This window comes from Oncorhynchus tshawytscha, linkage group LG34 (genome assembly GCF_018296145.1).
Source record: "Oncorhynchus tshawytscha isolate Ot180627B linkage group LG34, Otsh_v2.0, whole genome shotgun sequence".
Lineage (NCBI taxonomy): Eukaryota > Metazoa > Chordata > Actinopteri > Salmoniformes > Salmonidae > Oncorhynchus > Oncorhynchus tshawytscha.
This window is the reverse complement of record NC_056462.1, coordinates 15,341,378-15,365,366: the sequence shown is the minus strand read 5'-3', so window position 1 is coordinate 15,365,366 and position 23,989 is coordinate 15,341,378. Positions and strand designations below refer to the sequence as shown.

General features: G+C 44.2%; 1 protein-coding gene across 10 annotated transcripts in view; it reads right to left on the bottom strand.

The window, feature by feature from the left end:
• Positions 1–23,442, bottom strand: part of LOC112234715 (GRB2-associated-binding protein 1) — a 70,187-nt gene extending 46,745 nt beyond the window's left edge. For 2 of the 10 annotated variants that reach the window (XM_024402974.2, XM_024402976.2), the window contains exons 1-2: positions 22,697–23,322; positions 22,457–22,586 (exon numbers count right to left, since the gene is read on the bottom strand). In XM_024402974.2, coding sequence (XP_024258742.1) covers positions 22,457–22,528 — 72 coding nt within the window. In that variant the 5' untranslated portion in view covers positions 22,529–22,586; positions 22,697–23,322. Of the gene's footprint in view, positions 1–10,103; positions 10,246–22,456; positions 22,587–22,688; positions 23,337–23,419 lie in introns of those variants that run through there. The other 8 variants (XM_024402970.2, XM_024402972.2, XM_024402971.2 and 5 more) reach the window with 8 other exon arrangements.
• Between the last annotated feature and the right edge of the window lie 547 nt (positions 23,443–23,989).

Below are 23,989 nucleotides of genomic sequence, written 5' to 3'. Positions count from 1 at the left end.
TTTTAAAAGTAGATTTAGTCAAAACTGTAACTCGGCCTCTCAGGAACATTCACTGTCTTCTTGGTAAGCAATTAGAGTGTAGATTTGGTATGGTGTTTTAGGTTATTGTCCAGCTGAATGAGAGATTAATTCACCAGTGTCTAGTAGAAAGCAGACAACCAGGTTATCCTCTAGGATTTTGCTGAGCCTAGCCCCATTACATTTATATTTTTTATCCTGAGAAACTCCCGTCATTAAAAATGACACGAATACCCATAACATGATGCAACCAACACTATGCTTGAAAATATGGAGTGCGGTACTCAATACTATGTTGTATTTGCCCCAAACATAACACTTTCTATTCAGGACAAAAAGGTTTTCCGAGTGCCTTGTTGCAAACAGAAAGCATGTTTTGGAATATTTTTATTCTGTACAGGCTTCCTTTTCACTCTCAATTAGGTTAGTATTGTGGAGTAACTACAATCCTCAGTTCTCCTATCACAACCATTAAACTCCGTTTTAAAAGTCCCCATCAGCCTCATTGTGAAATCCCTGAGCGGTTTCCTTCCTCTCCGGCAACTAAGTTTAGAAGGATGCCTGTATCTTTAGGGAGGAGGTCAGAGACCTAGCAGTGTGGTGCCAGGACAACAACCTCTCCCTCAACGTGAGCAAGACTAAAGGAGATGATCGTGGACTACAGGAAAAGGAGGACCGCCCCCATTCACATTGATGGGGCGGTAGCTGGTTCGATAGTTTCAAGTTCCTTGGTGTCCACATCACAAAAAACCATCCTGGTCCAAACTAGGGTTGCACGTTTTGGGGAATATTCAAAAGTTGGAAACTTTCCATAGGAATTTATGGAAATCTATGCAAATTAAATGTAGATGTTTTTTGCATTGGATATATTTACCATATCATATGGAGACAGAAACAAACATTGTACCTTATCATAAGTAGACATAATTGAAATTGATTAAATCCTTCCAATAGAAAAAGTTACAAATTGAACATTAATTAAATGAGTTGACTCTTCACATGGGATGATTTCACTGAACAAAAAGGGAATATTGAATGATCCATCGCATCTCTCAAAAACATTTAACATAAATCTGTAAAATGATAGTCTAGAAACTGAAGCTTTGCTCGTCTTTCATGTCTTCTCCCTGGATTACATCAATGTCCAGCTCTTGAACATCAGACTGAGACATCATCTTCAATGTCACTTTCCAACCTTGTTGAGGATGGCTGGTCAGGCTCAAAAAGCCTCAAATTTGCCCAGGTGGCCACCAATTTTTCAACCCTTTTATTGGTCAGCCTGTTGCGTGCTTTGGTGTGTGTTTCCAAATAAGGACCAGTTGCGCTCTGAGGTGGCTGATGATGGTGGGATTTGGAGAATGGAGGCAACAGGGGAAAGAGCCGCAGATCTATAAAGTCCTTTCCACCAGGTGGCTGATGAGATATGTTGGCACGACTGCCATATTCCGTCTCCATCCCAAAGCCCTTGCTTGAAAGTGTACTTCGCCAGACTGCCAAGAACCTTGTCCTCATCCAGGCCAAGGTGGAGAGACAAGGTAGTAATGACACCATAGGCCTTGCTGATCTCTTCACCAGACAGGATGTTCTTGCCAGCATACTTGAGGTCCAACAGGTAAAGGGTTCAGGCAGAAGTCTTCACGCTTTTTGATGTATTTCAGAACTGCAGTTACCTCTGCTTGGAGCAACAGTGAAGTGGGCAGGGCAGTACAGATTTATTCTCTTATATCTACAAGCAGTCTGAACATCAGACAGGATGGAATTGTCTCTCTCAATCCGTGTAATGGCAGCTGCTATAGGTTTCAGGAGTTTCAGGCTGCTTACCACTTTCTCCCCAAATACATCATACAGGAGGATTTTTTTATTTTACCATTATTTAACTAGGCAAGTCAGTTAAGAACAAATTCTTATTTTCAATGACGGCCTAGGAACAGTGGGTTAACTGCCTGTTCAGGGGCAGAACGACAGATTTGTACCTTGTCAGCTCGGGGATTTGAACTTTCGGTTACTAGTCCAACACTCTAACCACTAGGCTACCCTGCCGCCCCAGGATCCTGATGGAGCTGTCCATATCAACAGACTGTGATAAGGACATTTCTTGGAGACTCCTTCTCCTTCAGGAGACTGTTAATCATGATGACGACACCACCCCAACGAGTGTTGCTGGGCAGCTTCAATGTGGTGCTCTTATTCTTCTCACTTTGCTTGTTGAGTAAATTGCTTTGCTTTCCATTGTTTTCAGTGCCATGATGTCCTTGAGGAGCAGATTCGATGCATGAGCAGCAGAGCCAATGGGTGTGATGTGAGGGTAGGACTCCTCCACTTAAGACCAAGCAGCCTTCATGTTTTCAGCAGTGTTTGTCACCAGTGCAAATACCTTCTGTGGTCCAAGGTCATCGACGACTGCCTTCAGCTCATCTGCAATGTAGAGACCGGTGTGTCTGTTGTGCCTTGTCTGCTCTTGTAGAATACTAGTTGAGGGGAGGAGATGATGTAGTTAATTATTCCTTGCCCACGAACATTTGCAATACGGTGTGCTTTCTCTATGATTTGCTTGACCTTCACCTGAACTCTGCATCCAGCAAATGATTAGATAAAGCATGTCTGGTTAGAGGGGTGTATGCTGGGTGAAGAACATTCAGAAATCTCTTCCATTACACATTGCCTGTGAGCATCAGAGGTGAACCAGTTGTATACAAAGCTCGAGCAAGACATTCATCAGCATTTCTCTGACTACTTTCTCTGATTCTATGAGCTGTTGCTATCGATAAGGTGTCCGATTCATCATGTTCACCTCGAATAGAAGTAGAGGGACTTTTGTCAGAGGTTGCTTTTCGTGAGCGGTGAGGAAACTTAATGCACTTGGCCAGATGATTCTGCGTCTTTGTTGCATTCTTCACATATGAATTGGCACAGTATTGGCAGTTGTACACAGCTTTTCCTTCTACATTAGCTGCGGTGAAATGTCTCCAAACATCAGATAGTGCCCGTGGCATTTTCCTGTAAAGATTAGACAAACATGAGTAAAAAAATATAAATGCAATTCCACATACAGATAAATAGTTAAGCAGTTAGATTGAACAACTCCTTTGTAAGATACAGGTTTTAAAATGAAACATGTATGGAAACAGGTGAATTAACACTCAGTTAGCAGGCTCAAGCAAGCTAAAACCCACATGGTAGCAAAAACTAACTAGAAGAAATGGTTAACAAGTATGAATTTTTTTTTTTTTAAACACACTTTGCTGTAGGCTACTATTTACTAGTTAAAAAAACAAAAACATGTCATAAAATATATTCACCCCACCTAGTATCGTAATCAAAACTTACCAGAAAGCATGTAGTCCTTGGCTCAGACAGTGTAGTTGTGTGGGATCAACAGCATCTCATTAGTGTGCAAGATCTTGAGAATCAGCTGTACATGTGATGGAAGAGTGCACTGCACATGTGATGGAAGAACGCACTGTGCATGCAGAGGGTTGCAATTCCATTGGGGATAGTTTAACCAAAACATGCCACAATACCTAGAATTGCCTTGTGTATCCCACAAAAAAAAGGTTCACTTATAAGCTAACTTTTTTGATGAATTTATGCAAAATTCCAGAGCTTAACTTCCAATGGAACATTTACCGCCAGGTTTTCGACACTTTGCAACCCTAGTCCAAACACACCAAGACAGTCATGAAGAGGGTACAACACCTTTTCCCCCTCAGGAGACTGAAAAGATTTGGCATGAGTCATCAGATCTTCAAAAAGTTCAACAACAGCACCATCAAGTGCATCCTGACCAGTTGCATCACTGCCTGGTATGGAAACTGCTCAGCATCCAACCATAAGGAGCTACAGAGGGTAGTGCGTATGGCCCAGTAGATCACTGTGGCCAAGCTTCCTACCATTCAGGACCTACAGTTGAAGTCGGAAATTTACATACATCTTAGCCAAATACAGTGGACAGAACAAGCATTTGATACATAGCCGATTTTGCAAGTTTTTCCTACTTACAAAGCATGTAGAGGTCTGTAATTTTTATCATAGGTACACTTCAACTCAACTAAAACAAAAATCCAGAAAATCACATTGTATGATTTTTAAGTAATTATTCTGCATTTTATTGTATGACATAAGTATTTGATCACCTACCAACCAGTAAGAATTCCGACTCTCACAGACCTGTTACTTTTTCTTTAAGAAGCCCTCCTGTTCTCCACTCATTACCTGCATTAACTGCACCTGTTTGAACTCGTTACCTGTATAAAAGACACCTGTCCACACACTCAATCAAACAGACTCCAACCTCTCCACAATGGCCAAGACCAGAGAGCTGTGTAAGGACATCAGGGCTAAAATTGTAGACCTGCAGAAGACTGGGATGGGCTACAGGACAATAGGAAAGCAGCTTGGTGAGAAGGCAACAACTGTTGGCGCAATTATTCGAAAATGGAAGAAATTCAAGATGACGCTCAAATCACCCTCGGTCTGGGGCTCCATGCAAGATCTCACCTCGTGGGGCATCAATGATCATGAGGAAGGTGAGGGATCAGCCCAGAACTACACGGCAGGACCTGGTCAATGACCTGAATTGAGCTGGGACCACAGTCTCAAAGAAAACCATTAGTTACATACTACGCTGTCATGGATTAAAATCCTGCAGCGCACCCAAGATCCCCCTGCTCAAGCCAGCGCATGTCAAGGCCCATCTGAAGTTTGCCAATGACCATCTGGATGATCCAGAGGAGGAATGGGAGAAGGTCATGTGGTCTGATGAGACAAAAAAAATGCTTTTTGGTCTAAACTTCACTCGCCGTGTTTGGATGAAGAAGGATGAGTACAACCCCAAGAACACCATCCCAACCGTGAAGCATGGAGATGGAAACATCATTCTTTGGGGATGCTTTTCTGCAAAGGGGACAGGACGACTGCACCGTATTTGGGGGAGGATGGATGGGGCCATGTATCGCGAGATCTTGGCCAACAACCTCCTTCCCTCATTAAGAGCATTGAAGATGGGTCGTGGCTGGGTCTTCCAGCATGACAACGACCCTAAACACACAGCCAGGGCAACTAAGGAGTGGCTCCGTAAGAGGCATCTCAAGGTCCTGGAGTGGCCTAGCCAGTCTCCAGACCTGAACCCAATAGAAAATCTTTGGAGGGAGCTGAAAGTCCGTATTGCCCAGCGACAGCCCCGAAACCTGAAGGATCTGGAGAAGGTCTGTATGGAGGAGTGGGCCAAAATCCTTGCTGCAGTGTGTGCAAACCTGGTCAAGAACTACAGGAAATGTATGATCTCTGTACCAAATATTAAGTTCTGCTTTTCTCATGTATCAAATACTTATGTCATGCAATAAAATGCAAATTAATTACTTAAAAATCATACAATGTGATTTTCTGGATTTTTGTTTTAGATTCCGTCTCACAGTTGAAGTGTACCTATGATAAAAATTACAGACCTCAATATGCTTTGTAAGTAGGAAAACCTGCAAAATCGGCAGTGATTAAATACTTGTTCTCCCCACTGTACATTTAAACTCAGTTTCACAATTCCTGACATTTAATCCTCAGTAAAAAAAAAATCCCCTGTTTTAGGTCAGTTAGGATCACCACTTTATTTTAATGTGAAAAGTCAGAATAATAGTAGAGAATTATTTCAGCTTTTATTTCTTTCATCACATTCCCAGTGGGTCAGAAGTTTACATGCACTCAATTAGTATTGGTAGCATTGCCTTTAAATTGTTTAACTTAGGTCAAACATTTTGGGTAACCTTCCACAAGCTTCCCACAATAAGTTGGGTGAATTTTGGCCCATTCCTCCTGACACAGCTGGTGTAACCGAGTCAGGTTTGTAGGCCTCCTTGCTCGCACACGCTTTTTCAGTTCTGCCCACAGATGTTCTATAGGCTTGAGGTCTGGGCTTTTTGATGACCACTCCAATACCTTGACTTTGTTGTCCTTAAGCCATTTTGTCACAACTTTGGAAGTATGCTTGGGGTCATTGTCCATTTGGAAGACCCATTTGCGACCAAGCTTTAACTTCCTGACTGATGTCTTGATGTTGCTTCAATATATCCACATAATTCCCCTCATGATGCTATCTATTTTGTGAAGAGCACCAGTCCCTCGTGCTTCACAGTTGGGATGGTGTTCTTCAGCTTGCAAGCCTCCCCCTTTTTCCTCTAAACATAACGATGATCATTATGGCCAAACAGTCCTATTTTTGTTTCATTTCCATGTGCAGTTGCAAACCGTAGTCTGGCTTTTAATGGAGGTTTTGGAGCAGTGGCTTCTTCCTTGCTGAGCGGCCTTTCAGGTTACGTCAATATAGGACTCTTTTTACTGTGGATATAGATACTTTATTACCCGATTCCTCCAGCATCTTCATAAGGTACTTTGTTATTGTTCTGGGGTTGATTTGCACTTTTCTCACCAAAGTATGTTCATCTCTAGGAGACAGAACACGTCTCCTTCCTGAGCGGTATGACTGCTGCGTGGTCCCATGGTATTTATACTTGCGTACTATTGTTTGTACAGATGAACATGGTACCTTGAGGCATTTGGAAATTGCGCCCAAGGATGAACCAGACTTGTGGAGGTGTACAATTTTTTTTCTGAGGCCTTGGCTGATTTCTTTTCATTTTCTCATGATGTCAAGCAAAGGTGGCACTGAGTTTGAAGGTAGGCCATGAAATACATCCACCGGTAAACATCCAATTGACTCAAATGATGTCAATTAGCCTATCAGAAGCTTCTAAAGCCATGACATCATTTTCTGGAATTTTCCAAGCTGTTTAAAGGCACAGTCAACTTACTGCATGTAAACTTCTGACCCACTGGAATTGTGATGCAGTGAATTATAAGTGAAATAATCTGTCAGTAAACAATTGTTGGAAAAATTACTTGTGTCATGCACAAAGTAGATGTCCTAACAGACTTGCCGAAACTATAGTTTGTTAACAAGAAATTTGTGGAGTGGTTGAAAAACGAGTTTTAATGACTTCAACCTAAGTGCATGTAAACTTCCGACTTCAACTGTATATACTAGGCGGTGTCAGAGGAAGGCCCAAAAAATGTTCAAAGGCTCCAGTCACCCAAGTCATTGACTGTTCTCTCTACAAGCGTTATCACCAAGTCTAGGTACAAGAAGCTCCTTAACAGCTTCTACCGCCTTCTAACCCCCCCAGAACAATTCAAATGGCCACCCGGACTATTTACATTGACACCCCCCCTCTTTGTTTTTACACTGCTGTTACGCGCTGTTTATTATCTATGCATTGTCACTTTACCCCTACCTACATGTAGAAATGACCTAACCTGTACCCCCCGCATATTGACTCTGTATTGGTACCACCTATATATAGCGTCGGTATTGTTATTTTATTGTGTTAGTTTATTTTGTAAATATTTTCTTAACTCCATTTCTTGAACTGCATTGTTGGTTAAGGGCTTGTAAGTAAGCATTTCACACTACACCTGTTGCATCCAACACAGTAAAATCAAATGTTATTTGTCACCTGAGGGACCTTACAGACAATTGTATATGTGGAGTACAGAGGTGAGGTAGTCATTCAAAAATCACATTAAACACTAGTATTGCACACAGAGTGAGTCCATGCAACATGTGACTTGTGGTAAGTACATGATGGCCGCCATCTTCATGCACTTTCGCTATTGGCTGGTGAAGCTGTATAGATGTTGGTTTGTGGTAGAGGGATGGAGCAACAGAAACCAAAGCTCAATAGCTATTATCACCAGTGCTTGACTTGGACTGAAATAGGTTCAAGTACTCATTTTGGGGGCCAGTACTGTTTATATTTAGGTGCAGGAGCTCCACAATACTTGAGCTGATATTCTATAAGAGGAACAGGAGCTCAAGCAGTAGAAAATCCGACGTGCCAGTACTCATCTCCAGTGAGCTCCTGTCAAAGTCAAGCACTGATTAGCCCATTGGAGAACGACACCCACTGGCTTCTATCTAACTGACAACTGAACAGAGGTGGAGTCCATGTGTTCTCTTGATGCGTGTTTGTAGGGAAAGCACAGAAAGAGTCATCTATTGTATATGTATGGGAGAATACTTCAACTACGCGAAGGGAGTCCATTTGTGGTGTAGGCCTACGTCATCAAATCAGATGGGTTGTACCTCAATTATATTACACAAAACAAGAGAAATGTTTGCCTAAATAATAAATTATGCAACAGTAATCCATGTTTCAGATTAGTTTAGAATTCAAACGTATATTTCCTTATATCAGATAGACTGCAGAGAGAAGTGTACCACTAAATACCATCTGATATCGTCAGTCATACAGTAGGTTGACCCCTATTAGCTTAACCCAATAACCTGAGAATTGACAAGTTGATTTGTAGTTTTACTGAGTTATTGATTGGTTGAAGGATTGATTGGAGTTTGAAATGTGTCCTTCCTTCCTAATAGGCCTGCAATGACATAGGACTACTGTTACTTCCAGATGCACGCACACACACACACACACACACACACACACACACACACACACACGTGTTAATTGTTTATCCAACAAGAACCGCAACTAAGAGCGATTCCCATATTTCCTGTAGTTAATTGCCCTTGTTGCTATACAGCAGCCTGTTCAATTTAGGCAGGATAGTATTCAGTTTGGGGGATTGTTGTGACAACTGATGGGGGACAGGACATAAGGGCTCGGACTAGGTCATCTGACTATAGTAGTACAGGGCACAACAATGTGGAAGGCTCAGATATAAATATATTACGTGGAACAAACATGCTCTCATGCTAGGAGGAATACTGTAGGTTCTACTCATGAAATTTCTAGCTGTGCTGTTCAACAGAGGTTGTCTACTTAACGTGGGGGAGCAGGCATGGTGGAGGTAGGTGGCAGAGACGTCCCTCCCCTTCTAAATCTCCTCTTTGCCTGATATTCAAGTTGATTCTCAACAATAACATCTGTACAAAAGGTTGAGGATCAAAACATGTACAGCAGCCCCCCCCAAAGTCACATGTTTGTCAAAACGGCATCTTTAGGAATTCAACACATTCCATTAGCAGGGCTGGGCCATTCACATGATCAGTGTTTCTTGGCTGCAGAGAGCGAGCAGCCAGGCTGAGGGGAAGACCAGCTGCCCAGACAATTCCCCTCTTAGTTCTGCTGTGGTTTGTCTCGGCCTGCGAGTGCGTGTCTGTGTCTGGTCTGTACACACAAGAGAATGACTGAGCGAACAACTCGACAGGCCAAATGGCCATCAGAGTAGTGGTCCAAACCACACACTGGCATAGTGGAGCTGAACATACAAAACAGATCAAGACAAGGCTATGCCATGTTTTATGTTATATGTTAAGGAGGTATGACAATGAATGCATTGCCAATGCCAGACCTTCTACTTAATTTAACTAGGCAAGTCAGTTAAGAGCAAATTCTTATTTACAATGACGGCTTAACCCGGCCAGACCCAGACGACGCTGGGCCAATCGTGCGCCGCCCTATGGGACTCCAATCACAGCCGGGAGTGATGCAGCCTGGATTCAAACCAGGGACTGCAGTGACGCCTCTTCCACTGAGATGCAGTGCCTTAGACCGCTGCACCACTTGGGAGCCCCACATAACCACATGTATGGGCATAACACTGATCAACATAATGGCCTGCTGATCGATAAATTCTAGTTGAAAGAGCAGTATCTGGCTGAGGCGCATCTACTGTAAACAACAAATCAGCATGTGAGAATACTTTCTGGAATGTTGTCATTACTTTACGAATAAACTATGAGGAAGGATCTTTTGTTTTTGGGAGGATCGTTGTTCAGCTCAAAACCACATCACTTTCACTGACCCAACACTTAGATGCTCTGTCACAGGCTGTATGGTTTCTGAATAGGGGAAGCTGAGTTGGTGTGTGTTAAAGTAGCAGGTAAGAGCTAAGCTCCAACGGAGCTTGAGTTGTGTGAACACCTGCAGCTCGTCAGTCCACCTGGGAACCATAAAGCCAGGGTCTATAGTTGGAAATCCCCAAAATGTCCAGATAAGCAGCAGTAAACTCAACAAAATTCCCTCAACAATAAATACAACAAAAATGCTTACATTCTGCATAGTAGTACTGACCTGGAATTCAATGCCTGATCGACCAGTCCAGTCGCCTAGCCAAATGCCATTGGTATAATCAGAGCGAGAGACGAAGTCGGCCCTACAAAACGTCGACGGGTCGAGCACTCAAGCTAGTCCACAGGGTTCCGAGACGTACCCGAGAGACATACAGAAATAACGTTGGGAGAGTTCACGGGAATACTGAGAGAGAGAAGGTGGGAGTTCACCGTCTCTCAGCCACCAATCAGAGGGAGTGTAATCTAGCCCGCTCTCACAACAGGGTCTTCACTGGGAGTGGGGGGGGTGTCTCACCCCCTTCCTCTGGCTGGTAGCCAGGCCGGAGATATCGAGCAGCACCAGAGCTGAGCTCTATAATGCAATCAGGCTGCCCGCAGGACACTCATAGGGGACAAGCTAAGAAAGGACTGGCCTGCCCCTCTCAACCTCTACCTCTTGACTAGACATCTCTTTTTCTCTGGTATAAACTCATTTAGATAATGATTTTTTTAAAGAGAGAAGGAACAAGATGAAAAGCGAAAAATAACGAGAAAGAGAGCGACAGAGGTAGGGAGGAGTGTGTGGTCTGTCCGTATGGGCCGGCTGACTCGCAGTAACCCGAGAAATTACACGGGGCGGCGGTGGGCATTTCACAGCTTGTCTCCAGGGTGCCCCCTCCCCCCGTCGCACAAACACACATAGGAATCCTCAAGAGGGGAGATTGGGCCACAGCAGCAGTGGGTCTAGAGGCTGTACGAAGGCCCTGCAGAAGCACAGGTGCGTGTACATGTGGCAGAGACAACAGATGAGCCGCCACGGGGGGGGGGGCGGGGCCACTTACACACACAGTCCCTTGTAGTCGACTCTCAAAAGTAGACCACTCACATGGATTGATAGAGCCCACAAACAGTTCAGATGTCTAGATCAAACAGTAAAGTCACTAAACACTGAAATGTGAAGGGCACACCATTTTCTCTCAACGACCATGAATTACAGTGGCTGTAAAATGTATGAGGTCTGGATATTAAAATGTAGCATTACAGGCTTTACGGCCCAGTTATGCTCATCTAGTTCATGTCTGCGTCCCAGAATGGCACCCTACATAGTGCACTACTTTTGACATGAGCCCTAGTCAAAACGTAGTGCACTAGATAAGTAATAGGGTGCCATTTGGGACGTGACCAAGGCATGCAGGAGGAGGAGGGAAGATGATTTAATGGTTGTTTATAATGAAGCATGTCTTTTCTATGAAAGTGGATCTGGGAAGAGGCTCAACTATAAGCTGACTAAGAGGAGCACTGAGACAGACAGGCAGAGTTAAGAACCTCTACTGGGTTAAACAGCCCACAGCAGCAGCTCACACTCTGATACACACCCAAACTGTGGGATTAGGTTAGAGCCAGAGAAAGAGAGGAGACAGAATGACCCAGAGACAGCGACAGAGCGACCCAAACAGAGTGATTCAGAAAGAGCGACAGAGCAACCCAGACAGAGCGACCCAGACCGAGCGACAGAGCAGTTGTCAGAGGGACCGAGCGACCCAGACAGAGCGACCAAGAGAGAGCGACCGAGAGAGAGCGACCGAGAGGAAAAAGGTATCACAAAAGTGAAACAGAACAAAAAGCACTAGACACCAGCGTGGTAGACCACTATTCTCTCTTCCCTCTCTCCCTCCAGACATCTGGTAGCCATCAGCACCGCACACAGGAAGCGGCCGCCATGCCGTGCTGGGGCGCCAGGGAGCTGCGCCTTTTTCCTCCGTCAGACTCAGCGCTGCGCTCAGCAGAAACAACAAATCAGGCAGCAGAGGCCAACCCTCACTGAACACAGCAGAAGCACAGAAGAGGCTCACATTCCTACTGCCACAGCCTGCCAAGAGGAGCCCTGAGCAGGGAGAGGGACAGAGTAGGCTGACTGAGGCTGGCTAATGGTGTGGGTTTGAGGCTAGCTCGGTGCATCTTTTAGTTTCCTTCCTTTCTCTCCCTCCCACTCTCTCTGCCTACTGATGGCCTATGAGGAGGTGGAGTGGATTATTGATTGACATTCTGGAATATCCTAAATTGCACACACAACACATGAACACACACCTTGCTCATTTAGTCTCGTAACTGGTTCTGAACTCCTTCCAGGACGATTTCACATGTGCTTATACACAGGCTCCATACACTCTCAGCTTTAGAGACTTGTTCCCATGACTGCACAAACAATCCAGTGGTCTGGACCATAGAAACAGGATCACTAGAAAAAGCATCCCCATTCAAGTCAATGTTCTGTGATGGGTGGATGGCCTGCAGGTCATATTTGTATTTCTATGGTCTGGTCCCGTGAGCTGCTGGAAGGGGAAGCCAGCTCTGCCTGAGAGGCCAAAGCAAAGGGACCATCTTTGGACATCTGTGTGCTCCTGGGTCCCTGCAGCAGCCCCCTCTCTCTGGAGCAGCAGTAAGACTCAAAGTTGGGGCTGGAAATAACCTCGCTCTCTGTCATAAGGTCTATTTTTACTAGCCCGATGACTCCAACTGAATTCTTCCGCTGCTCTGTTTGATACATAATTCAGTCTGAGACCACCACAAACTACTTCAAACGATGTCAACGTCAAAATAAGGGGTGTTGTACAGAACAAAGTAATCAGCGATTGGATCATCTCTAACCAGAGAATCAAAGCCAATGACAAATGTAAATAAAAATGAACTGCACTTTACCCACGAGTGTCCCGGCCCAACCTATCAGTTTCTGAGACCAATCAGAACGGTTAGAATGTTTGCGTCGGGGAGGTAGTAGGTACTCAGATAAATTGCAGAGAAGAAAGTAGCATCCGTGGTCGTGGCGTAGCCAGGCAATATCTTTACAGCGAGACATTTTTCCAGCCAGAGGTCACTGGACTGGCTTAACATGGAACAATAAATAACGATTTCTAAAGTTGAACTCTGAACACGTTCGTATTATATCGTACTGCAAGTTGCATTTATGTAGCCTGCATTGTATAACTTAGGACCAAATCTGTCTTCATTGTCTGCCCTGGATACAGGCATTTAAACATATCCAGCCAAGAGTCTGGAGAAGTGTCTTATCTGTGCTTCATAAGAACTGGGTCTGGGCAATGTTAGAGTTGGCATTTTCAACAATAACACCATGTGACTGTGGAGCTCTACAATCACAGGAGAGTTTCCACACAAAAAAATAGAAATGGTGTGTATGTGTGTGTGTATATTAGAGGTCAACAGATTAAATAGGGCCGATTTCAAGTTTTCATAACCGGAAATCGGTATTTTTGGACACTGATTTGGCCAGATTTTTTTTTTTTACACCTTTATTTAAGTAGGCAAGTCAGTTAAGAACACATTTTTATTTTCAATGACGGCAGAGGAACGGTGGGTTAACTGTCTTGTTCAGGGGCAGAACGACAGATTTTTACCTTGTCAGCTCCGGGATTCAATCTTGCATCCTTACAGTTAACGAGTCCAACGCTCGAACCACCTGCCTTATTGCACTCCACGAGGAGCCTGCCTGTTACGCGAATGCAGTAAGAAGCCAAGGTAAGTTGCCAACTAGCATTAAACTTATCTTATAAAAGACAATCATAATCACTAGTTAACTAAACATGGTTGATGAAATTAGTTTATCTAGCGTGTCCTGCGTTGCATATAATCGATGCAATGCAGGGTGATTATTTAACAAAAGCGCATTTGCGAAAAAAGCACAATCGTTGGACGACTGTACCAAACCATAAACACCAATGCCTTTCTTAAAATCAATACACAGAAGTATATATTTTTAAACCTGCATATTTAGCTAAAGAAATCCAGGTTAGCAGGCAATATTAACCAGGTGAAATTGTGTCACTTCTCTTGCGTTCATTGCACGCAGAGTCAGGGTATATGCAACAGTTTGGGAAGCCTGGCTCGTTGCAAACTAATTTGCCAGAATTTTACGTAATTATGACATAACAGTGAAAGGTTGTGCAATGTAACAGGAATATTTAGACTTAGGGATGCCACCCGTTAGATGAAATACGGAACGGTTCCGTATTTCACTGAAATAAACGTTTTGTTTTCTAAATGAGTTTCCGTATTCGACCACATTAATGACCAAAGGCTCGTATTTCTGTGTGTGATTATGTTATAATTAAGTCTATGATTTGATATTTGATAGAGCAGTCTGACTGAGCGATGGTAGACAGCAGCAGGCTCATAAGCATTCATTCAAATAGCACTTTAGTGCATTTTGCCAGCAGCTCTTCGCTGTGCTTCAATCATTACATCATTTCCCATCAATTCCCATTATTAAAGTGGCTGGAGTTGAGTCAGTGTCAGTGTCAGTGTCAGTGTGTTGGCAGCAGCCACTCAATGTTAGTGGTGGCTGTTTAACAGTCTGATGGCCTTGAGATAGAAGCTGTATTTCAGTCTCTCGGTCCCAGCTTTGATGCACCTGTACTGATCTCGCATTCTGGATGATAGTGGGGTGAACAGGAACAGAACAGAAACATTAAGGACACCTGCTGTTTCCACCTGCTGTTTCCATGACAGACTGAACAGGTGAAAGTTAATATCCTTTATTGATGTCACTTGTTAAATCCACTTCAATCAGCATAGAATGTCAATGAAGGGGAGGAGACAGGTTGAAGAATTCTCAAGCCTCAAGACAATTGAGACATGGATTGTGTATTCAGAGGGTGAAAGGGCAAGACAAACAATTTACGTGCCTTTCAATGGGGTATGGTTGTAGGTGCCAGGCGTACTGGTTTGTGTCAAGAACTGCAAAGCTGTAGGGTCGCTCACACAACAATTTCCTGTGTTTATTAAGAATGGTCCACCAAAGGACATCCAGCCAATTTGACAACCGTGTGAAGCATTGGAGTCAACATGGGCCAGCATCCCTGTGGAACGCTCAACACCTTTTAGTCCATGCCCTGACGACTTGAGGATGTTGAGGGGAAAAGGGGGGGGGTGCAACTCAATATTAGGAAAGTGTTTGTAATGTTTTGTACATTCAGCGGGAGATTGAGTCTTTATCTATGACAGTATAAACAGCAAGAGCCAGGCAATAAAGGAACACATCTGTTTACAGACTGCATCAAGCGAGGCCAGCAGCCCAGCTACCAAGCAACATGACAAAAAGCAAACAGTGTTGTTTAAGGGGGGGGGCGGATTAACTTCCAACTAGTTGCCATTTTCCCCAGGAGGAGCGGTAAGGAGAGAGGGAGAGAAGAATAGGGGGGTGGGTGGTGGTAGCGTTATTAGCAGTGTTTGTCAGCGGAGCACGTTGGGAGTTATAACAGGCGGACTTTGGAAAGACGACATGGGCCTAGACCACAGTCGCAGTTGACGAGAATAGCCACAGAAACAGAACTGGTCAACAGGACTGTCCACACAGTGGTAGTGAGTGACGCAAGGAAATTGTTACATTTGGGGAAGGATGGGGTCTGTGCTGGTGGGCCTTCCCACTCCACAACACTAATAGGACAAGTCAGAACATAAGGAAAAACAGATGTACAAATAGTTATAACTATGTAATAACTTAGAAGTTGAAAGGATCTTATCCCTGCTATATCATCACTGCAGTCCACACTGTCAGACAGGGTGCCTTGTCTGACAGGCTACACGTACCTGCTGTAGCACTAAGCCTGTGGGTTTTTGGCCGTGGGTCAACTCCAGGCCTATTCTTGGTCCCCGAGATCCAGACAGACTATCAGGCAGAAAGTGTGCATAGATTAACTGTCTAGTGTATGTTATAAAGAGACCTATGGCTTTCATCACTGGATTGCTAACTACACCAATAAAACCAAATCAGGCGAAAGCGAGCACTCCCGTTGCCACACACACACACCTGAGTGAAAAACAAGCCGCTCAAATACACCACCACACAGGTCAAGTTAAATCAGGCTTCCTCGATGTTGTAAAACACTGGCGGAGGTTTTCACCCATGTGTTGTGTGTGTGTCCCTGTAAAATAACCAAAACTTTATTCATAGGGCTTAGCTTTAATTGGCTGCTGTGTTATTGTGGTTATGCGCATTGTTTATCATGTCGTGATTGGGTTTCAAGCAGCCCCCGCAACGCAAACAAGCAAATGAAAACTTAGACAACCAAAAAGCGCCTTGGGTCGTCTGGCGATACTGGTGGAGCTCTGGGTACATAAACACTAGTCACGTGGTCGTTTTCTTTTTTGGAGAATCATTCAAATACAAACAATGAATGGGTCTGAGACAGTTAATCTGTTTGGATAATATTTCAGTCTTTCGAAACGACTGAAAAGAGGGATAAACAGGGTGTATGTGGTACGTAACAGCATTGTAATGGCTGTGTCAACAAGATATCACCCTGCATTAATGTTGTATGTCTTTTTTCTTTATATTTCTAATGGACATTTAAATCATTGATGGCCGATGCGATCCATTATTTTCTGGGCATGACTGCTCCCACACAACAGCAGCAGTCTGCTGCTTTTCAAAATGGACTGTTCCGTTGTCGTGGTAGCCATAAGGACATACTCTGAATCCCAAATGGGACCCTGTTCCCTATATAGTACACTACTTATTGGTCAAAAGCACTGCAATACATAGGGAATAGCGCTGTTTGGTACACAGGGGCTCTCCAAATCTGTTCCTGGAGATCTGTCCCGTAGGTTTTCACTCCAACCCTAATCTAGTGCACCTGCTTCTAATAAATATCTGGTTGATAAACAGAATCAGGTTAGTTACAACTGGGGTTGGAGGGAAAACCTACAGGAGGGTAGCTGTCCAGGAACAGGGTTGGAGAGCCCTGGTCTTCAACAATAATGTATGCTGGCTGCTGGCTAGGAATAGCCTCCTACGCTAACGCCACATAAGCGCTTCTGTTCTACTTGCTAAGCAGATTTAATGAATCCTGTACTCAACAAAAAAGCTATTCCTTTGTTTCGTTTGACCACTCCACTGAGTCCCGTCTGTCTATCCACCCGCTCTGTCGTTTGTTCAGAAGTTGCAGAATTTCCTCCTTGGTTGGTCGCAAATCAAAAATGTTAAATTAGGCTTGAGCACAAGTAATGGCTTATAGGGCGCTGCAGCGAGCTACATACAGTAAGTGGTTCAGGTCAGGAGACAGACTCCCTCAAGCTGCTAACTGGTGAGAGACATTTACAGAAGTGGAAGAATATTTTCTGAGCCGGCTAGAGGATGTCCTCAGCGAGTCTACTGCCGTCACCCTATGGATTTGTCCCAAAAGGCACCATATAGTGCACTACTTTTGATCAGGGCCCATAAGTAGTGCACTATATAGGGAACAGCCATTTTGGACAGAGGGACACTCAAAACAGGGACCTTTAGGGTTCAACATTTTCCCTCTCAGCTCGTTGTGTCAGCCTGTCTCCGGAGAGTTGTTGTTCAAAAACTGAGGCCCTGTGAGGGAAAGGATGGGAAAAGCACAGCGTGAATAACCCCTCAATGCTTTGGGTGCGACCAACCAATTGAGCTTCCTATGAGGAGAAGAGCAATCATGTCGCCATATGGGGAGGGGACACCAAGAGCTATTCCCCCTGCAGCATCCCGGCCTCAACCGTCTCCGCACATTAAGTGGAGCTGACGAAGTAACAACCAACTTTTATCCCCTTTAATTTCCTTGGGTAGTTTAGAAAACACAGCGCAGATGTCTCAAGACACACAACCTGCAGGGCTCTCTGATGAAAGCTTTACAAGTGGGACCTCCATAAATTCACAGATTGCGAGAGAGGCGAGAAACGAAAGAGGAAGTTTGCAAAAATGAAAGTGCAATGTCAATGAAATGAAAACCTAACAGAGTTGCATGTTCAGAGCAAACGTTTACCTATCTGCGGCTGGGACAAATCAGACTGGAGTGGTTGTGGTTTCCTCATACCATCTCACCAAGACGAGAAAGGTGAACGCAACGGTTCTGAAGGTGACCTTACATTAATACATCCTATAGGCCAGGGGTATTCAACGCCTACTCTACGAGGTCCGGAGCCTGCTGGTTCTCTCTTCTACCTGATAATGAATGACACCCACCTGGTGCCCCCAGGTCGAAATCAGCACCTGATTAGAGGGGAACAATTTAAAAAAGCAGCAGAACTGGCTTTGATGTCCAGGGTTGAATTTGATGGCTATAGTATATCAAATTGAAAAAAATACCTATCCCGTGTATGGATAAACCTGTAACACACTAAACACCCACAACACTGTGGTCCATGAAGTCTATATGCCAGCGTATGGCCGCTAGATGGGACAGAGAACCCTTTCTCTGGGGACCTGCACTGTCATGGTTACGCTCCTACTATATACGCTGTCTGTGTGCCTACATGTCTCCACTCTCTATAAAATAGAAAAAAGGCCTTAGTGTGCACTTTGAGCTGCCCAGTGCTCTGCCTGCCGGTAAACAGGGCGGTGCTGCAGACACAGGCAGGCCGCTGAACAGTTTAACCCTTTATCTCATCCAATCAGGGGCTGAGCTGGCCACCCGGGGACAAACTTTGCCCAGAGTGGTTAACCTCCCGGCAGCTGGCAGGGCTACGTGTCTGGCCTGGAGCTACTGTGGAGAGCAGAGGCTGAATGCTCAGACAGTAAGGGTCAACACTGGAGAATGAGAGGGCACACAAACAGAAGGTCTACTTAGACCAACCTGTACAGTCTATAGATGACCCGTCTCCCTGACAAAAAGCAGCAGAACCACCTCTCTGACCCACCCTCTCAGTTAACGCCTCCACACACACAACCTAAATACCCATCCCTGTATCTGTAAGGTCACCTTTACATTCAGAACCCTTGCCAGAGGGAGACCTACACTACCGTTCAAACAGTTGGGGTTCATTAGAAACTTCCTTGTTTTTGAAAGAAAAACTTTTTTTTGTCCATTAAAATAACATCAATTGATCAGAAATATAGTGTAGACATTGTCAATGTTGTAAATTACTATTGTAGCTGGAAACTTCACTGTTGACGTTGAGACTGGTGTTTTGCTGGTACTATTTAATGAATCTGCCAGTTGAGTACATGTGAGGCGTCTGTTTCTCAAACTAGACACTAATGTACTTGTCCTCGTGCTCCGTTGTGCACCGGGGCCTCCCACTCTTTCTATTCTGGTTAGACAGTTTGCTCTGTTCTGTGAAGGGAGTAGTACACAGCGTTGTACGAGATCTTCAGTTTCTTGGCAATTTCTCGCATGGAATAGCCTTCATTTCTCAGAACAAGAATAGACTGACGAGTATCAGAAGAAAGTTCTTTGTTTCTGGCCATTTTGAGCCTGTAATCGAACCCACAAATGCTGATACACTACTGGTCTAAAGGCCAGTTTTACTGCTTCTTTAATCAGAACAGTTTTCAGCTGTGCTAACATAATTGCCAAATGGCTCCAGCTAACAGCTTCAACCAGAAACAACAATTCGCCAGTGATCAGTGTTCCTTCTCATACTGCATGCAGGGCCTCATCTACACCACACAGATCCTATTAACACTGGAGGGTCAAAATACAGCCATTCATATTGTAGAACACCATTAAGGACACACACACAGTTACACACACAGTTCCAAAACTTACACACAAAAGGTCACACAAGCGGTGTTTAAACAGACACCGCCAGGCTTTGTCAGAAGTGTGAATCAGATGAATTGGGTCAAAGAGTTGTTCAGAGACAGCAGTAGAACAGGCTGTTCCTACAGGGCCACAAAGCGGCAGCAGCAGAACAGGCTGTTATAGGGGCACAATGAAGCCATTTAGGCCAGAATGGACATGTACCAAATCATACAAATAGATTAACACATTCTTAGGGTCTAATGAATGTAGGGTGAAATAAATACACACTAGTCTATAGACCTGAGGGTAGTGAAGTAGTAGGCTACAGTGCAATCAGGTCACTATCAGTTTTCTCAGGGGCCTGGTGAAATGCAACACACTGCATTTACCCATTGGATTATACCTTTAACAAAATGTCCACTTTTTAAGGGAGTAGACCGTTCTCAGTGCTCCATTCACATAAGGATAAGTGTTCCCAGTCTGTCACTTCAGAGTGACATGCTGTAAGTAAGATGGACTTCATGAATGAACACCTCGGGGTGTTGCAGTCCACCAAGTTAGCAGTTACACAACCTCAGTGTGTACAGCAGCTGGGCTGGCTCCCTACACTACCCTTCAGTTAAAACGTCACACACACCCTGTGTCTTGGGAATAAGGAACTTTGGTCACTAAGTGTCATGTGATCAGAGTCTCCTGTCTCATCTGTTCCTGCTGTGGGAGGGCATAGTTACTGTATCACCATGGTTACTGTGTCACCACCACTAGCCACTCCATAGTAACCCCTACATCCCCCTGGCTGACTGATTGTCACACTTCACGAGGACAGAGTGAGTGTTGAGTGCCGGGTGCCGATTGATCATGACCAGGGAGTGGACTTCTTATCCTGACCATGTGACCTGAACAGGAAACACTCTGGGCCCTCAATACAGGCTCTAAATTTGGGGCAGCAGGTAGCCTAGTGCTTAGAGCATCGGGCCAGTAACCGAAAAGTTGCTGAGTCGAATCCCCGAGCAGACAAGGTAAAAATCTGTCTGTCTGCCCATGAACAAGGCAGTTAACCCACTGTTCCACGGTAGGCCGACATTGTAAATAAGAATTTGTTCTTAACAAACTTGCATAGTTAAATTAAGGTTAAATGAAAAAAAAACAGGCTCTAACTAGGACTAAGTAGGGCTTCAGTCAGGACAAACTCCTGTAGTAACAAGGAGAACTATGAACTGCGTTCTGTGCCGATTCAGATTGATCATAACATCAGTAGAGGGGGGACAGAGGGAATGGTATTTGGCAGGCGATGCCTTGGTTCAGTATGGACAATCAGAGACATTGGGAGAATCTCAATGGCATACTCCTCACATCCTCCTCTTGCCCCACCTCCTTCTCAAAACCCATTGGCTGAGAAAGCCAGAGGTCCTTCACCTCCAATGGGTTTTGAGGCGGCGCGAGGTGTATACAGTCGAGATTCTCTCAGAGATCGGTTGAGGAGAACTGGTTGCTGTGAAAACATGTAGAGCGCAGGGCCGTCCAGTTCCCAATGCAAATATCAATAGAGATATCCAATAAGCCACAAATACAACACTTAACAGCCTTTTGGACACAGCAAAACTTAAAAATGGCAATTTGTGTCTCAGAGTTGTGGCGTGCAGTCACTTGAATACGCCATCTTTGTAGATTAGGAGCAAATACAACTGATAGAGGGCCCACGAATACAATGGCGATAGATGTTCTGTGGATAGATAACAGATCCAATATCATGGGAACTAATATACAGCCAACTGATTCGCCCACTTATTCACACAACAAAAGGGACATATACAGGGTGGCAATTTCATTATGGGTGTGAGAATGTTAACACTTTTCAGGTAAAAACAAAAACAAAGGTCATGTAAGACTATCAACAATAACATCCAGCTTCCAAAGAAGTGTGTGATTTATAGAGAGACAACCATTACTTTGCATAACAGGGTTCTAGCTATGCAACTGCGATCGAAATGTATATTCATATCATTTCAATACTGTACTGATTTATATGGGCATTCCTCCCAGTCTCGTAAGTAGGCCGAGTCTCGAGTCTACATGGGACACTCTTCACGCCACTTTGATACAAAGTGATTTGTTGCAGGTTGGGAGAGCATTTTTGGTAACCTTAACCTCAGTCTCCTAACGTGCTGGTTAAGTCCTCCTAACCTGCTACGAAAAAAGTCACTTCGGTATCGAGGTGGCGTGAGTCTACATAGTCTACATAGACTAGACTATGGAGAAGACTGAACATTCTCATTTCCTGTGACAACCAGGAACTGCTTTCAAAAGGATTCCTTTTAAGAACACAAGTCAATTGGAATTCATTCACGACATTGAGAGTTGTCAATGTGATCTGTTTGTTAGATCCGTACATTAGTCAAACCTACACTTAGGATTTTGACATTAAAGCATGTGCTCATAAACTATTATGCTATGACTTAGACAGACGAGCATTTCAGTTGCCTTGCCGTGGAATGCGAATGTTGCACAGTATGGGACCATTTTCATGAATGCTTTGAAATAGGCCCACTGTTGGAATTTGCATCAAATCACGGAAAAGCTCAACAGCATGCAGGCTGTCATCATAACAAGATGTAGCCTAGGAGGCCATTGTCACCTGACAATACTACAATCGGATATGAAATCCACTTCTTGCTATTCATGAATTGTCGATCATTTTGTTGTCGCAAACAAAGATTGGAGATGCTGCATAAACTTTGTGCAGCTGGGGGAAGTGATTAGCGAGGCAACGTACGCAAATTCGAAATAATCGAAAGTGTTACATTTGCATAGCTACAATGTATCCGCTCTGTGGTAACGATCCAAAGCAAGACATGAATATGATCAAGCTCAGACTTACGTAACGTCTCAACTTTTTTTCTGGAGGAGATTTTCTTAACCAGCCCGAGCACACCACATCTCCCCCGCTCATCTTTCCTCCTTTCTTCCTCGCCGTCTGGATGTTTGGGCCGAGATTGTTTTGAGTGAACCTGCAAATATTGACAGGGAGCGGTCAATGGAAAAAAAAAAAAAATGGAAAAAAAATAAGTCGCATTGGTTGAGATTTTATGAGTTGGGTAAGCGATAAATACCGTCACACCTCCTAGTCTGCGCTGCGAGTCACCAACAGCGACTTTACGACAGTCCTCTGAAATGTATCAACCTCTTTTGTCAAGAAGTGTGTTAAATAGCCAAATTAAATCCCAAAGTGCGTCCGTGGTTACCTTCTTCTGGATACGTTTCGTACTCCAAACAGAATAGTTGCTTGCAAGTGAAACTCGCCGAGTTTGGCTTTCAGTGAACGCGCTTTTATGCAATTCCTTCCAAAGTAGAACAAATATTTGTAAGCACACTAGGATACTTATTTTCCTCTCCTTTCCGACGCATAATTGTTTCACGGAAAGTACAATGCCTTTTCACCCAAAAAACGTAGCGTTTCACCGACCTTCCTCCCAGTTTCACTCCCTGTGGTTGCTAATTATGATTGACAGATCGGCAGCTCTGTGTTTTCCCTGAACTCAGCCTGACAGCCTCCTTTGGAACACGCAGGCAGAGGCTGAGGGAGAGGCGGCGTGCAGGAAAAAATAACCAACACGCCATGGGACATGTAGTTCTCAATTGTTTGGCGTTTCTCCCCCAAAACAAATAACCGCATTTTGATCAATAATTTTTTGCATATGGTTAGTATAGATTTACACCCATCTGACTGAATACCGTTGGGAAAAGATGGCTTTCTAATGACTGAACGGAATAAGAAAGAACCTGCATTCCAGTGTTCAATGTAGGACCTTTCATGCCATGCGCACGTGGAAACTACACTTACCACAATGCGCGCCACTTGTGCGCTCGAAGTCAGGCAAACCTCGAAGACAGTGAAGAAATGACCGTACTATTAGAAAGTTGGCGATTGCCATTACATTATATCTATGTGTGTAAGTGTGAGCACCAAAACCAGAAACAACCAAACTCAAATAGGAATATTATAATTTCAGCAACAATAAATAAAACAGATCTCTTCGTCATATGTTTTACCTTTATTTAACCAGGCAAGTCAGTTAAGAACACCTTTCTATTTACAATGTTGGCCGACGCTGGGCTAATTCTGCGGTTGCCCTATGGAACTCCGAATCACTGCCGGTTGTGATACAGCCTGGATTCGATCCATGGTGTCTGTAGTGACGCCTCTGGCACTGAGAGACAGTGCCTTAGACCCCTGCACCACTCAGGAGCCCAAATGAATGAAATGTCTTTGTTGCTTCATTGCAAGAGTAGGCTATCCATCCCTTGAAGACTCTAGAAGTGTTGTTCTTGTAGACCCTGAGCCTGACTATTGGCAATTTGACAGAGATGAGTTCCCATGAGGGTTAAAGTATCTGTGGAATCCTGGAATGTT